General features: G+C 27.7%; 1 protein-coding gene across 1 annotated transcript; it reads right to left on the bottom strand.

The window, feature by feature from the left end:
- Positions 1–1,077: 1,077 nt before the first annotated feature.
- LOC119686270 lies at positions 1,078–15,353 on the bottom strand. Its single transcript, XM_038100812.1, has 6 exons — positions 15,236–15,353; positions 5,664–5,817; positions 2,796–3,004; positions 2,479–2,612; positions 2,004–2,259; positions 1,078–1,550 (listed from the first exon to the last, which is right to left on the bottom strand). The coding sequence occupies exons 1-6, from the start codon at positions 15,279–15,281 to the stop codon at positions 1,474–1,476; spliced, it is 876 nt and encodes a 291-aa protein (XP_037956740.1). The 5' UTR covers positions 15,282–15,353; the 3' UTR covers positions 1,078–1,473.
- Between the last annotated feature and the right edge of the window lie 1,507 nt (positions 15,354–16,860).

Genomic DNA, 16,860 nt, shown 5'->3' with positions numbered 1-16,860 from the left:
TGTTTTATGAGACTACGTTAACAAAACTAGTTTTATATCTCTTTAAAGACCCTCCTCTATCGGTTGGACTTCGTGAAGGAATCTAGTTTTATATCTCTTTTGAATTATCTAACTAATATATTGCTGAAAATAATTATACAATGCTGTCAATAGATAATTAATCCAATGATAGCTTGAATTATCATCCAATAGTAGATTAATTAATCTAATAGATTATATTCAAACTAATATATGGTACTATTAAAAACCAATATTCTATATAGTTATTAAATACTTTGGACTTATTTTTAATAGTCTTGAGTGTTGAAATAGTTATATGTTCAATTGGCTTGGTACTCTCTCCGTGTACTTTACTGTATCAGAGAAAATTTTGTTCTTTTCAGTAATTTGCATTGATTTTGGTTTGAATTATTATTTAATCAGATATTAAAGTACTGTCAAATAACCCTTAAAAACATATTTACTATGTTAATTGACTGAATTTAAAAAAAAAATTAAATATTATAAATATTGCTGAATTATAATGACAGACTTACCAACACCGCGTTATCAAATCTCAAAATGGACACAGGTCAATATTGCTTAGTCTGATGAAGTGATAAACAATAATCTAGTCAAGGTGTAAAGAAGGGTTTTGAAAATACCTCGAACTAGCTGAAAACAGCATCAACATAATATCAACATAATATATATGAATCCATATAAAAAAGTACTAACGAAGTATATTAATTAAGAAATTTTTTAAAATTGCTTACCAAAACATTAGTGCATAAATTCAAGAAAAGAATAGCTTATAAGTTGCTTTATATTCGTAACACTGATTAATTTTTTCTTTAAGGACTACGAGTACAAGTACTTCTTATATTTTTATGGATATTTTATTAAGTTTAGTAAGTTTTATTATATATACTTTCATTTTAGCTATTGTTACTAGAAAAATACATTTTATGTAAATTGCCATAAGTAATACGTTTCTTGTATTTGATTAATTTTGTATAATTTTTTTTTTTTTATGCTTTTTATATTATTTTAATATAATTTTAATAATAAATTTTTTCCTTATATACTTGCTGTGAATATTTTACTTTTACTTATGATTAGCACACTTTTACTGGAGTGCGTTACTTTATTTTTAGAAATAATTTATGATAAATTCAAGTTATTTTCACTGTTCACACCTAAATTATCTGAATAAAAATAAAGTGTTTTCAACACCATTTAAAAATCAACCACCACTGAATTATATTCAAACTAAAACTATTATAAATTTACGGAACAGAAACTTTTACAAAAACCGATAAAATAACACTAAATTAAATGTAATGCATATTCAGTTACGTTTTTTATCTATTTACAAAGAAATTGGTTAAATCTAACTAACTTGATATAGTAACTGCAGCCGCTGTAACTGCAGTCGTCAACCGCAAAGTTTCCGCCACTGTTGGTTGCCTACTCAGCAGAATCGCAAACAGATCATAAGAAACTTAAACTGAAAATTAATAAAAATATCACAACGAAAGGAGAAATCGTCTGTCTGTACAGCACAGCGCCTGGAAGTACGAGAAAGTAAGATACGCCGCCACCCAACCGAGACCAGAGCAGGCATGAAAGACAAAAGCATAGAAAGCATGTTAAAATCCATGAATCGAATGCAAGTGATGTGATTTATATAGTCAGTAAAAAAAGATAGTTTAGCAAAAACAAAAAAAAACAAAAAAGAAAATGAATTGAAAAATCAGTTCAGTGTAGTTTTAAATTGTAATTTCCCAATTTTCCGCCATATCAAAGCACAGTGCCTAGCCAAGAAAAACGTGGCAACACTGAATGCGGGAGTTGTATAGTTTGTCTGTCTGTTAGTGTAACTGTTTCTTTCCAAGTTACTTTAAGCTTCTTTTCCTTCCTATCTGTGTGTGTGTAGTTATGTATATGAATATGTATGAATGTGAGTAAGTAAGTATGTGTGTATTTGAGTTATAGTAAATCTTCGTTCGTGTCTTACTTACCACTGTTGCCGGAATGAATCAGCATTTGATTGTTCAAATTGTCGTATGGCATGAGCGTTGCACTCAATACCGCCTCACGCCTTAGATCTGGAAAATTTTCAATTTCCGCTACACATTTCAGTTCCAGTATTTTGCCAGCATGATAAAAGCGCGGCCCAGTCAAGTTAATGTTCACCTGCAGCTTCTGACGGCGTAATATATAATCGTGCGCTGCTATGCTAGTATCAGTGCTGGGTAAAAGTTCACCAAACATTGGCTACAACAAAAAATATTAAAATACAACATTATGTACTATGGAAAATATATTTCAAAAAATAAGAAAAAAAAGGAAAATAAATAAATTTAACAGAAAAGCATATACGTAAAATGAAAAATCTATTCAAAGAGAAACAACAAAGGCATTGCATGCATTCTTCGCATGGTTAACACGGGCTTGAAGTGCATGGCTGCCACTGTGTCTGGCATAGTTGCGTACCTGTTCTCCATTGATGTACATACTGAGCTTTGTTGGCAAGCTGGAGTAATCTGAAGTGCAGGTGGCATTGAGAAAATCTTCCATACGATACATTGAATGGAAATTTCCAATTAAAGGATCGTACTGCGGCAAGGCTATTGTGGTTGAAAAAGTAGTATAGTTATATTAAAATATATAAAAATATATTTTTTTTTTATACAATATTAAATAATTTTAAAATTTCTATTAGTAATTTTTCTCGTATACTGTAGATTGTATCTTCACATGACACTACTATGCCAAGTTTTCTTCACACTGCGTTTACTACTCGTACTTACCAGCTACCGTCATATTATCCGCTTTAGCTGCCAGTTGGAAAAGTGGTGCATCGCCTGATACTTCACATTTATAAGTACCAGTCGACTTAGCGCTCAGCAAGCTCAACTCCAAACGGCACGTAGACTCATTGCAATAATATTTGCCGTCCTGCACTTGTACACCAATAACAGGAAATTTCATGTAAACAGGATGCATCATGGGCGAGTATCTATACAAGTAAATGATAATAATGAAGTTATTAAAAATAAAAACAGCTAAAAATTAATATTTATAATAAAACGATAAATTTTGTCTCATACGAGTACAAAATCTATACAAAATGTGCAATCTTTGCTCATATTATATTACTAATTTATGGATAATATATCGTTGCTTTCATTTTATATTTAAAATAATTTTTTCATATTTATTTCTATAATTTTATAGAATAATTAACTACACTAAAATATTGAATAAAAATATATTACTGAGTTTTTGGAAATTACACTATTCATATAATAATAATTTTCAGTAGTGTGTTTAATTAATTACACAAAAAATATTGCACTAAAAATATAACATTTTTATTAATAAATTATTCTACTAAATACAGGGCTATAAATACAGGTTCTTTTGGAATTAACATTTTCCCTATAAAATATATTAAAATAGTTATTCCATTTATGTCACTATTCATGTCATTCTATTGTTCTTGTTTCTATTGTAACTTCCGCCTTGAATGTAGAAAAGAAGTGCCACCGGAGTAAAAACGCCGTCTAACGAGGTCTAAGAACGCTTTACAGTTCTCTTTACAGTTAATTATTTTCTAAATAGCAAACGATATTAATCACTCTATAAGATATTATAACCAAATAGTGCAAATATTACAGCTTTATATAGGCACATAAAATATTCCGGATATAATTGAATTATCAAAATCGAAGAATATTTGAAGTCCAATGTTACAGTCGTAAGTCATGCTTAAGTCAACAACTTTCCTTGCTTAATTCATACTTAAAACAGTTTTAAGATTTAATTAGTGACTATAAAATCGGTCTATAATTTTATAAAATGGCTTCAAAAATGTACACCGATATGTGCTAGCTTAGATTGTTTTGTTTGGATAATAACAGACCGGTCTATTTTAGCCAAGTCAAGCATAACGACGATTTTGTTGGAAAAAAATCAAACAAAAAATTCTGAAAATGAGATTATTTTTTTTAAAAACAAAATGATTAGGGAATATGGTAGATAAAATTAATTGTTTACATCCCATATTTGGGATATCAATCAAGCTCATGTATTTGTGGACCTCCAAAGTGAAAGGCTTTAATTATGTATAGAAGAAATTCCCAAATTTGTTTAAAGGAGATGACTAATTGTACATAGTGGTGCATATTGATGAATTATCTGTCAGCACTGTCACAAATTTCTTGGTTTCAATCCAATTTTTACTTAACAAGAAACTACTTTTTCGAGAAGTTACAACTGTGGTCTCTTTTCACTTAATCTTATTCTATTTATCTATGTAAGTAAGTACTTACTTTAGCACATTTTAAAGAAACATTTTTCGTTTCTATTTTGTAGTTGCCTCTGATCATTGTCTAGCTCGTTTATCTGAAAATCCATTTGTATGCATTTTCCGGTATTTTAGAAGACAAATCAAAAAGATTGCATTTCAATAACTCACTCAACTCAATTAGGTATTGTATCGCCTGACTGAATTCAAATTGTATTTGCACAAAGTGATGAGGCAACTTTACTGACAAAATTATTAATAAATTTAGCATTGATTATGTAGGTTACTTTGGTAAGTTAACCTTCCTTAGCAGAACAGAGTTGAGACTGCTGATGAGATGTTTAACGGGTGACCACGAACTAGGTTATCACCTTAACAAAATGAGTATGTTCAAAGAAATAGATTGCCAATTCCGCTTAGAAGTAGACAAGACTTCTAGTCACATTCTCTGTAACTGCCCAACCTTGATCTGAGCCAGGAGGAAAACACTGGGTCGAGAACTACTTTCCTATTCCGACATTAGAAGATTTTCAACCACTGACATTCTTTCATTCGAAGAGCGGAATGTCTTCCGTTCGGTTAGGGTCTGAAGCAGCAAGAAGATTAACTATAGTCGCAGTGCTTTGCTCTGTTAGAAGACGATACCCTGTTTATTTCTATTTTATTCCGTTCTATATAGGCTACTTTTTGAGATCAAGCGACCAACCTTCTTGATAGCAGAAATTTTGCTTGAAAAATATTTGATCAGCTGGAGAAGTGGATATATCTCCAAACTTCGATTTGAGTTAGATGGTTTTCAGTGCTTCATATTTAAATATAAGAGCTAAATAGTCACACTTTGCTATATTAATTCCTCTTTAATATATTTTTCTTACTAAAAGTTGAACTCATACCCTGCCAAATTTGAAGCTCAGAGTCAGTGTTGAAATAATAATAAAAAAATGTTTGTTGTTCATTACTATTTCATTACTATTCAATAAAAAACACTCTATTGAAGACTTTACTTTATGTTAAGAATTTAGTTTCCTTCGTTAGATTGGACATTGGAAATCAATTTATTATGTATAATAATATAGCATTTTATTTAATATTGGAAAGTGGTAATTTATGGATATTTAGTATAATCAGAATATTTTATCGTTGCCGTGCTAAAGTACCGGTGGCTTTCTTTTAAACTTAAAAGTTAGTTTAAAAGTAAGTTTCAACAGTTGACCTGAGATTAACTTCTCAATAATTTATTAAGTTTGTTCATCAAAATTCTAGTTACTTGTCGAATATTATAGAATCATTTGTAATACGTATTAACATCAAGATTTGCATGGTTCTTAAGATTAGATTTGTGATTTAGTTATATTAACAAGGAACTCACCTAAAAAATTCAAAATTCTCCTTGTACCATTTAACAGAGTTGAGTGTGTGTCCGCTCATATAGTAACTACAGGATAACGTAACATTATCCCGAAAATCAACAATTTCTGGTACATTTAAGTCAGTCACATACAGAGCAAAAGTTCGTTGAAAGTCTGAAAGGATAAAATAAAAATTTATTATATAAATTCACGTATTTGTAAATAAACTATTTCTGGAAAATCCTTTAGCAAATACAAATTGCTGACGATTTATGAAAAATGCATAAAAAACAAACTAAATAAAAATATAAAATATTTATAAATAAAACAATGAAAACATTTCTAACAGGTAAGAACCAATTTCCAAATGTAAATATACAAAACTGTATATTTATTGGAAAATCAATTTTTTAATAAAACAAATAAATGTTTTCAGATATAAACAGCACAGAACACAATCACAAACAAATTTATATATTTTTTTAATATTATTATTATTTATTATGAATAATAGAGTTTTACGATAGAAATTTTCAATTTGTTTGTAGAGCCTTCATGGCGCCCTAAAATGTATCTACACGTAGACAGTTGCGTTCACGTATTGAACAAAGCATACCATGTATAATATATTTCAAGCACAGGATACTCGTTCAGGACGAAAAAACAAAAAAAAAAAATATTGCAAAGAAATATGAATTTTAAACAGGAAACTAACGTATGGCATTGCCACACGTGACACACTAGAAAATCCAGATATTCATGAAATAAAATTTGAAAATAAATTTTCTAAAAAATTTAGATTAATAAAGGGACAGAATTTACAGTAGCAGCAACAACAACAAACACAATAACAGCCAACAAAAACAATGAAATGCAAACAAAGCATGAAGTAGGTTAAATTTTATACAATATTTGTACATACGATAGATAAGAGTAACGAAATGTGGACTAAAACAAAGTGATAAGCTGCTGGAATGCAAAATTGGATGGGTTCAACGTTATGTCCAACTCATGAGCAAACAGACTGGCATTTAGGCAGACATATTCCAGCTGCTATTAGTATAAAACTACTACTGAATTACCTACGACGTACGTATAACAATTTCAGAAAAAAATTTATTGTTTATAGAAATTTAATGCATATCTGCTCAACTGAAAACAGACTCATACTCATACTCATACCCACACTCACACTCACACTCCACTCACACTCATGTATGCGAGGTTACCTGTGCCGTATCTGAGATACATTTATTTATTTTATAAATATGCATATAGGAGCAGAGTTGTTGTTGTCTACATTTTGTTTGCCAAATTTTTAAACTACTACATTTTATTTTATTTTAATTTTGAAATACATACTTAATTTTCATCTTTATTAAATATTTATATTTTTACTACAATTCTGATTTTTGCTTAGTTGTAGTTTCAGATACATATTTTTTTTTTTTTTGTATTCCTATGTCGTAGTCTACCTAATACTTTGCACGTATAAAATTTTATAAACTGTACAATTTCATGATTTATTTTATTTATTTAAAAAATTTTAAAATTTTTATTTAAAAATAAAATTTGAATGCAAAAGAATTTTCATACCTCAAGAAAAATCCTATTAAACAAGATTTGTATGCCTAAAATGTTTTAATATATTTATGAAATATTCGAGATGGTATTGGATGAAAAATAAATAAAAATAAATTTTTACTAGAAAACTGCCAATTATTTTTTTTTTTTTTTTTGAATTAAATATAAATATATATATTATATAAATTATATTAGTAAGATTTTATGTAATTATACACCTAATTGTTAAAAGACTTCGAATGGTGCAACAAGATTTCATTAGTTCAATATTAAATGGTGCAATAATAAAATTATAATTGCTATTAACATGCGCTGTTATAACAGCTGTTAAGGCTCTGTTAAAACCGGATATTAAAACAAATTAATGTGTTTAGGTTTCTAATGAAGTATGGAATTTTACAATAATGCTTTTAGGGAACTTTAACATTCAATAAAAAATTTCCAATAAATTTAAGCAATTTAATTCATTTGGGCAATGAATTTCAAATTTATTGAAAATTATTGAATTATTGAATGAATATTGAATAAAAACAAGTATCTGAAAAACAATAATCACTGACTTTAATTTTTAGTTAATAAGACATGTGTTAACACAGGAATCTCAAAGTATGTAATTGAAAGTTCACATTAAACAAATATGAAAGCAACTCTAAAATTTAAATGGAAACAATAAAATGACTTTGTTAGGCATAAATAATAATCTTATCCAACATATTATCTCTAACATGAAAATTTGTCTTCTGATTATGTTTAACATCAATACTGGCCATAATAACTATATCGGCTTAAAATTTTTTGATTGGTATATCACAACTTTTTTCTCTTCTTTGTCAAATCCCGATATAATCTTTATAACGTCAGTCTTTTCCATTCTTCATGTCTTCGCGTAACACTTATACTTCTCGCATTCAGTTTTTTTAACTACTACTCACTGTCTCTCAACATTTGTTTACAGTCATGAAACTATAAAGATTTGTTTCCTTTAAGCTTTACTTCCAGGATCGATTTAAGAAGCTTTGATTGTGCCGTACTTGTTATATAACTAAATCACTTTAGTTAGATACTTGGCTACTTCGCTTAGTTCAGTACTTGGCTTCTTACATAAAACATGTTCTTATTTCTCTCTCTCCTACTCTATCTCCATCAGAAGATACCAATCTCTCTTCTCTGTTAAGCCACCATTACAGCATCGTGTGGTTATGTTGTTTTAATTTTCTTTTATTCTGCACCACTTACTTCATCACATCTTTGTATATCTTCTTCTTGATCAAAAACTTTTATAGTCGTTACAGCATCGGCATGTATGGGTTTGCACCAAAATTCTATTATTCTCATCGTTTCTGTCTTCTTCTCACTGTCACTCAAAGTTGGAGTTTCGGAACTAAGTGTCTAATAGGTGTGTGCTTCCTACAAGCACAATTCTCAATTGTGCCATTTTTGACTTGCTATATCAATTTGTTATAGTTCGTTCGTTCCTTTTTTTGTTCTGCCTAGTTTTCTCTTGATTACTTTATTCTATAGTTGTAACTTTAGATTTTTAGCTCTATAAAGTAAAACTGATTCTACCTTATGCTGTGACTTCGGAGCTTATTTTTTTTTGTCTATCTCCCGTTTTCCAAATACAAACGTGGTTCATTTATATTTATACATATATTTATATATTGCTCAAATAAACATATTAACACTTTTCGTATTAAGCATTAATCGTCATGTTTTTGTGGTATAATGTGGCTACCCATTACCACATATTACTGTCCATTAATGCAATGAAAAATATCTCTGTTTCCCTTTCTGAATTACTTGCCCTAAAGTCCCTCTGTTTGACTTCTGTTAAGAACTAAAATGTTTCGGGCATATCTCTATCTGTCATAACTATTAGTTTCCTCTCTGAATATCGCTTTGTTTGACATTTGCTGAAAACTGAAATATATCGGTCATATCTCTACTTATTTTAACTATTATTTTTAATTGAATTTTTTTCGACTTTTACCTTAGAACTAACATCACAAAAACAATTGTGTAGCGTTTATCCATAAGTTCAATTAATGCGATTCTTACTTTTATGAAGAAATACTTTTGCTGGTGAAATCAAATAGTTTTATAGGCACAAAATTATTCAAAAGTCTGTATCCAGAAGTTATAGCTAATACAAACGAAGTAATGCATTTTAAATGAGCTAAATTTTTTAGGACAGTGAGCATATATTTGTGAAGAATCTATCTATCTTACTAACTTATATAGCTGCCAATAGATGGTTTCAATACAAATAGGTATTTTCAAAAAATTCTATTGCTCTAAAATTTGTTAAAAAAAAACTTAATTTATTTCTAATTTGAAGATTATTTTCTTTTATTTTTATGTTTTTCTATTTACTGTTATTAAGTAGGGGGCGTTCAACTAAAACCTAATAATCTATTATGACCCCTTCATTGATTTTGATTATTTCTCCAATTCTGAATTTGTCGGTGAATTACTGATTCTTCCTCACTTAATCTTATATCTGTATCCGATGATATATGTCCACTTATAGCATCTAAATAATTTATATGTCATAATTTAGTCATGGTGTATAAATTACATTATAAATCATATATCATATGTGTTTCTCACTGAATTTATTTTATTTTATTATTCAACTTATCAGATGTTTTTGTCAATTAATTAAGTACCTCTGCTGCATTCTTAAAACAAAAACCAGATGAATACATATTTTTTGAAGTCTATATATAAAGTGTATTATTTATTTAATAGCCTTAATTTGGTTTCTTATTAATATATATTTATCTTTCGGATATAATAATGAATTAAAGCAAGTGCTTTTGTTAGTATCTCTCAACATCAGAGACATCCGAGACAAGTTGTCAAATTTTATGAATTCTATTAGCTATTATAACCACATAATTTGAAACGCATAAACTTAATAAAAAATTATCTTCCAACCAGACAAACACACACACACACTTACACACATTTAAATACTAATATTGATGTCAACTAAATGCAAGGATATACAAGGATATAAACCATAAAATCCTTACGAATACAAAAACAAATCTAAGCGATTTTTCTTTTTACATATTAAAAATTAAAAACTTTTCACGTCTAATTGTTTTTGTGCTTTCGCTGTGGCTTAGGAAAAGGAAAAACTTTTAGTTTTTCCAAAGTCATGATGACATTTTCTAGTGATTTACATTTTTTGCATGCAAGTAATAGAAAGTTGCTGTTATCTCTCTTCCATGTTAGCTATTGAAAAATATTGCTTTCTCCTACTCTCTACACATTTTGCGGTAGATACTTTTAAGGATAATTTTGCGCTGCATCAAATTATGCTGTTCTTCTTCTTCTTCTGCTGCTTCTGCTGCTAATACTAGTACTCAGTGCTATTGCTGCTGCTGCTATTGCTGCTGCTGCTGTGGTTGTTTTTATTTTGTTGGCAGGATTCCTAATTACGATCGTTTTAAACGCAATTTAAGTTTAAAGTCCACTTAAGAATATGAAAGAAAATGGAGGATAAGACCGTAAAACTGGATGACAGAAAAAAAAGTTGCATTAAAAGTTGCTAGCAACTGCAATTAAGCAACTTTGTCGATATTGGCTTAAGTTTAACAACTTCGTTTTTCGTAATTATAAACAAAAACATTAATGAAAATTTATTTATAATTTGTTTTTGGTTTTTATGGTATATTTTCTTCCTCATTGTTTCTTATTCATTATGATTGTTTATAATTTATTTAATATTCTTATAAGTTTCTACTTTAGTTTTTGATTAACTTGATTTGAAAGTAATAATAAGATTAGAAAGAAGGTAAAACAGTGATTGCTTTAGGTTTAAGTAGTAAAATAAATTATTTTCTGCAATGAGGACAGATTTAAAAATTCTATTCTGTTACTTAAATGTTCACTACAACCTAAGATATTACTTAATGGAGTTGAATTGACTTAAATATTCTATACGGTTACCACACATGTAATTGCAACCTCAAGTATTACTTAATAAAGTTGGATGTTTCTGAAGTTGGATAGATTAACTGCGTATTGGAAGCTCAGAGTATGTTGTTTGTAAATGCATTGATCTTGGAATACAAAATCCTCACCTAAAACCTCACCTCACTTTTTTACAACAAACATAAGATTAAGGTAGACTTTTATAAGACTATAGATTCAATATTAAAAAATATGATTATTAATATTCTAATAATAATATTAATTATGTATGTGACATATGAAACTTTGACGTCCGGTCAAAGCAAATTAAGTTATTGACTATAGTCTACGTGATAACTATTGTAGAATTTATTGAAAACCAAAGTGATATTGACAGCAAATTAAATAAATTTTAATTACCCATTAATTGTCAAAAATATTTAACTTGCAATAACGATTTCACAAAAGTAAAGATTTCACTGTTATATACACAGCTTGTAAAACTTAAGAATTCAAGAAGGAATAATAGTCAATATAAATCAGGGAAAGGATGACAGTCAATAATCAATATAAATTCGAGAAAGGATGACAGTCAATATAATAATTAACTTGTAGATTTCACTATTATATACACAGCATGTAAGACACAAAAATTCAAGAAAGAATTCAATACAATCTATAGAAATTCAAAAAAGCATGATAGTCAATAAAAACAAGGTAAGAATTCAAGAAAGGATGATAGTCAATACTATCTAGGGAAAAATTTCAGGGATATTCTAAAATATCTAAAATATCAGAGATCGACTAGAGTCAATAAAAAAAAGGGAAGTATTTGAGAAAGTATGAGAGTCAATACATAGTTACCCCAATTCTACACCTAAGCCGACTTACACGCCCCACCAGAAAACATCATAGCAACTTTTGCAGATGGCACAGCAAACGCTACTAACGCAAATACCCTAAAGAAATAAATAGAAGCAACGCAATAGACTGTTAATTAAATTATAAGTTGGACGAATAAATGGAAAATTAAGCTGAATCAACAAATCTCTCCATGACAAACAAAAAAATCGATTATTTGTCGATAACTATGTTTAGAGTTCGAACACCATACTTAAACGTACCATACTCAAATATTTGGCATAAGTTTAGATGCAAAGTTGAAATGATGAGAGCATATAAAGAAAAAACGACTTAAGCTGAAATTAGGATGCAAGAAATTATATTGACTTTTCGGTAAAAAAATCACCCGTATCTCTAAGCACTAATGATATACAAGCAAGTATATCCGGTGTGGACGTATAGAATGTAGTTATGGAGAGATAACAGTCCGCTAAGCAGACAGAGTGTTATAACTACTTGACGCAATCGCTGACTTTTTATGGGTGTTTTCAAACACTGCCTCTTTAAGTTAACACTTAAAGTTAAACCTTTCTGCCCACACACTAAACTTAAAGCAGATTATGCTGAACATAATATGATCCAATATATATAAATAAGTCACATTGAAGAGTATAGTCGGTGTAGAATTGGACAGAAAACGAAATTTAAACTTGTGCTGAATATTTTATGATATACTCTGACTCATAAAAATATGATTCTTAAGAAGAGTTACTCATAAGAGAGTAAATGGTCAGCGGATGAATAATAGAAAAATCAAGTCGAGCCCACAACTATAAACCTAACCCAACGGATGTATATTATCTCAGAAGAGACTACAGTGTGACGTGTGACAGATGAACTTAGTTGAGGTTTAATGTTTATTATGATTATTATTAATGTGTATTATTATTTATCCGACATAATATTTATGATAACATAGCAGTAATATAATACCACTGTACAGACATTAGAAGAGTTTAGTTAGTCAAATTCTCACATTTAGCTATACTTTCGATGCTCTCTATCCATTAAAACTGAATGAATAGACGGTAAGTAAGACAAACAGATAATGAATAAAAAGTAATTAGTAATTAATCCATAATTGATTAATTATTGATATTATTGATTTTGATAATATTAATCAAAATCAAATTATGAATAATAGAAGATAATGACTGAAAATGAATTAATTATGATAAATAATCAAATAAAGTAATATTTGTATTCATTAATCAATGGACTTACGGATTTATCTATAATACGACTGATTTAAATTCCTTAGTTATAATAAACCCCAATATTAATTTCATTGAAAGCCAGTTCAACAGAAATTCGTTATTAGTTAAATTACAGGGCTTTATAGGGTTCTTATAAAATTTTTAATCCTGTTCAGTATAATGTAATACTGATATATTAACTATACTATATTTTCTTCCTTAATAAAATTTTATAGTTACATATAATCCCATTTTTAAGGCTTCCTAGCACAACTATAGATACAATAAGTGAATTTATGAACAACATTCTTTATAAACTATTTATTTTAATCTTCTGCATAAAACTACCTAATATAAAAGTATGTTATTTTTATTTTCTTGTCAATTTATATAGAAATGTACAATATATATATTTAAAAAAAATATTAATACTTGTATTGATTATAAAATAACGATGGATTAGCAATTCTTCAAAGTATAATATTTTATTTTAGTAATAATAATAGTATAGAAAAAAATATAATTATATTATAATAATAGTGTAATAAGTGTATAATAATTGTGTAAGAATATAGTGTAAGTATAGTATAAGTAACAGCATAATAATAGTGCAATAATAGTATAATTATAGTATAATAATAGTAAATAATAGTTTAATTATAATATGATAATAGTATAATAATAGTGTGATAAATGTGTAATAATAGTATAATAATAGTGTGATAAATGTGTAATAATAGTATAATAATACTTTAATAATAGTATAAAAATAGTGCAATAATTGTATAAAAGTAGCATACTATTAATAATAATAATATAATAAAAGTTTAATACTAATAATGATAGCTTAATAATAGTATAGTAGTATGATAGTGTGATAATAATATAATTATAGTATCATGAAAGTATAATAATAGTATATTAATAGTATAATAATAGTATAGTAGTAGTTATAGTATAATAGTAGTAATAGTATAATAACAGTAGAATAATAGTTTAATAATAATGTAATAAAAGTGTAATAATAATAGCATAATCTTACTAACTATCAGCATATACTAAAAAACAAATATTTCTTGCTTAAATAACTAAATTTTTTTGTCATAAAATAATTTCTTCTTAATATTTATTTAAATTTTAATTTATTTCTTTATCGATTTTCTGTTTTTTATTATATACGAAATAATTAAAGTACTTCAATAAATACCATTTCTTAAGTTTTTATATTTTTAATTGGAAAATAAAAAGCTTAAGTTTATCAAGTAAACATCCTTCCTTATCTTTAAGAATCTGCATTACATTCATTCTGCATAATAAAACTTATTCGTAATTAATGGTATTATAAAATATTTATATACATATATATTATATGAAAGTACTTAAATTGTAGATTATAACATAATTATATTCTACAATTTAGTGAGAAGTATAAAATTGTAACAAAAATAAATCTCAAAATCCTAATCGCTCCACAAAATAAATTTGAAATTTGTTTCCTTGCGTTCATGAAGGAAACTTAATAAAGGAAACAAAATCCTCTTCTATTTTAGCTTCTATTTTTGTACTCGTTCACTTCTCTATTAATGCAACATAGTAACATAGTAAAAATATATAAAATTGCTCTTCCACACCTACACAGTATTAAGTGCTCATCTATTATTGAGGGGGCCATGTAACCTCAGGTAATTTGTATGGACCAAAGAATGTGCATATAAAAGCTAAAAATACACTAAATATAAGATTGTGAAAATAATAGAAAAATAAACAAAAAAAATAAACAAAAAAAAGTAACAAAAAATACAATAAAAATGAATAGAGAACAAAAGTGTAATAAATTTTTGAACAATTTCTACGTAAATATTTTGCCTTGCAGGCAGTTTTTTGAACTACTAAATTCATAATTCACATTCATGCAACTATAAATATACGTACGAGTCTTTCATATATGAGAGTAAAAAATATTTCGTCCTTTAACTTCAACTTACCGAGAAAGCAAAAATTCAAACAGAACAGCAGTAAAAAATAATCCATTTTCGATGTCAGTTGTTGGGAAAAAATATTGAATTTTTGTTGATATAAAAATTTCTTAAATTTGGCTTTATTGAATTTTTTTTTATTTGTTTTTTTTTTTTGATATTCTTTTTCCTTTTTGAACAGCAGCAATTATGCTTAGACGGTTTATATATTTGATATTGAAAAAAATTGACGAGTTTTAAATGCACAATATTCAATAAGAGCAGCAGTGCAAATTTTATAACATTTATAACATTACTTTATAACATTTAAAATAAAAAAAAATTTGTGATAAAATAAAAATATTTAAAAAAAAAAAATTTGTTGAAGAAATTAATTATACTGCTTTGTGAAATGAATACAAAATAAAAATTTGTTTTTAAAATAAATTAAACTTGTACACAACACAAAAAGAAAAAAAAAACAGCAGACTTAAGTTCAAAAGGACATTAACGTTTACTGACTTGTATAAATAACAGCGTCAGCGTCAGCGTCATTGAGAGCAAATGCTAAATCGTCTCGGCTTATAGCAATGTTTTGCTTTGTACTGCGATTAAAATACACAAAACACAACAGAAGAACAAGCACAGGCACAAAAAACAGTAAAGGATATTTACAAAAACGAAATCGAATGAATGAAAATAAACAAAATGAAGACACTCAAGGATACAATGTTTAGATAAATAATTCACGTTTTATTACAAATGTTTGGCAAATGGCAAATGCTGCTATATAGCTTTTTCAGGATATGTACGTAGTTGCTATTTTTTTTTTTTTTTGTATTTTTTTCCTTTAATACTTATTTGTTGTTTCTTTTGCTCTGTTCTATAGCATGGTATGGTCGTCTATGGTATGGTACATCCTTCCTTCGCTGTGTGCTGCTGTGTGCTGTAGTCTTCTACGAAATCTTTCAACTGTTTTCTTACAATATTACAAGGACGTTTTGTACTGCTTTGCTATGTTATCGTAGCTGTGCTGTAGATTTAATGAGTTTGCATAATTTTACTGCCAAGTGTAGTATAAAAAAAAAAAAAGTATCTAAAGATTTTTCTGCAGTATCAAAATACACTTTAATATTATACTTTAAAGTATTTTTTTTTTAAAGTACTTATGCTGTTTATAATTTAAAGTATCAATGATAGTTACTCTTGCGTTACTGTTTTTAAAGTGACCGGCTATGCATTACGCTTAACACTTTCAGCATTTTTAAACATTTTTAACATTTTAAAACATTTTAAACATTTTTAATCATTTTATTTATTGTTATTTTTAGTTTATTGCACTTTCTGCTTATTATTATCACTGCTGCGCTATGCTTTATGACTTTTATTTTGCTTCACACACAATTACACATTTTTGCCGAGTACCGAAAAAAAGCTTTTAAACTAATTATCCTTTTTTGCACGTTGTATATTTAGCAACACTTAAAAGGATTAAATAATATATGCGACATGCTGGCTTATAGAGTGTGTCATGTTTTTATGCGTTATGGTTGCTACTGTGGCAAAATTGTGTGAGTCCTTTCTGCTTTTGTTTTTTTTTCTGTTTCTGTTTTTTTTTGTTGCTGTTCTTTTTTTATTGTGAGTACTTTAACCCA

This window comes from Teleopsis dalmanni, chromosome 2, assembly GCF_002237135.1.
Source record: "Teleopsis dalmanni isolate 2A chromosome 2, ASM223713v2, whole genome shotgun sequence".
NCBI classification, from domain to species: domain Eukaryota; kingdom Metazoa; phylum Arthropoda; class Insecta; order Diptera; family Diopsidae; genus Teleopsis; species Teleopsis dalmanni.
This window is presented reverse-complemented; position numbering and strand designations above follow the sequence as displayed.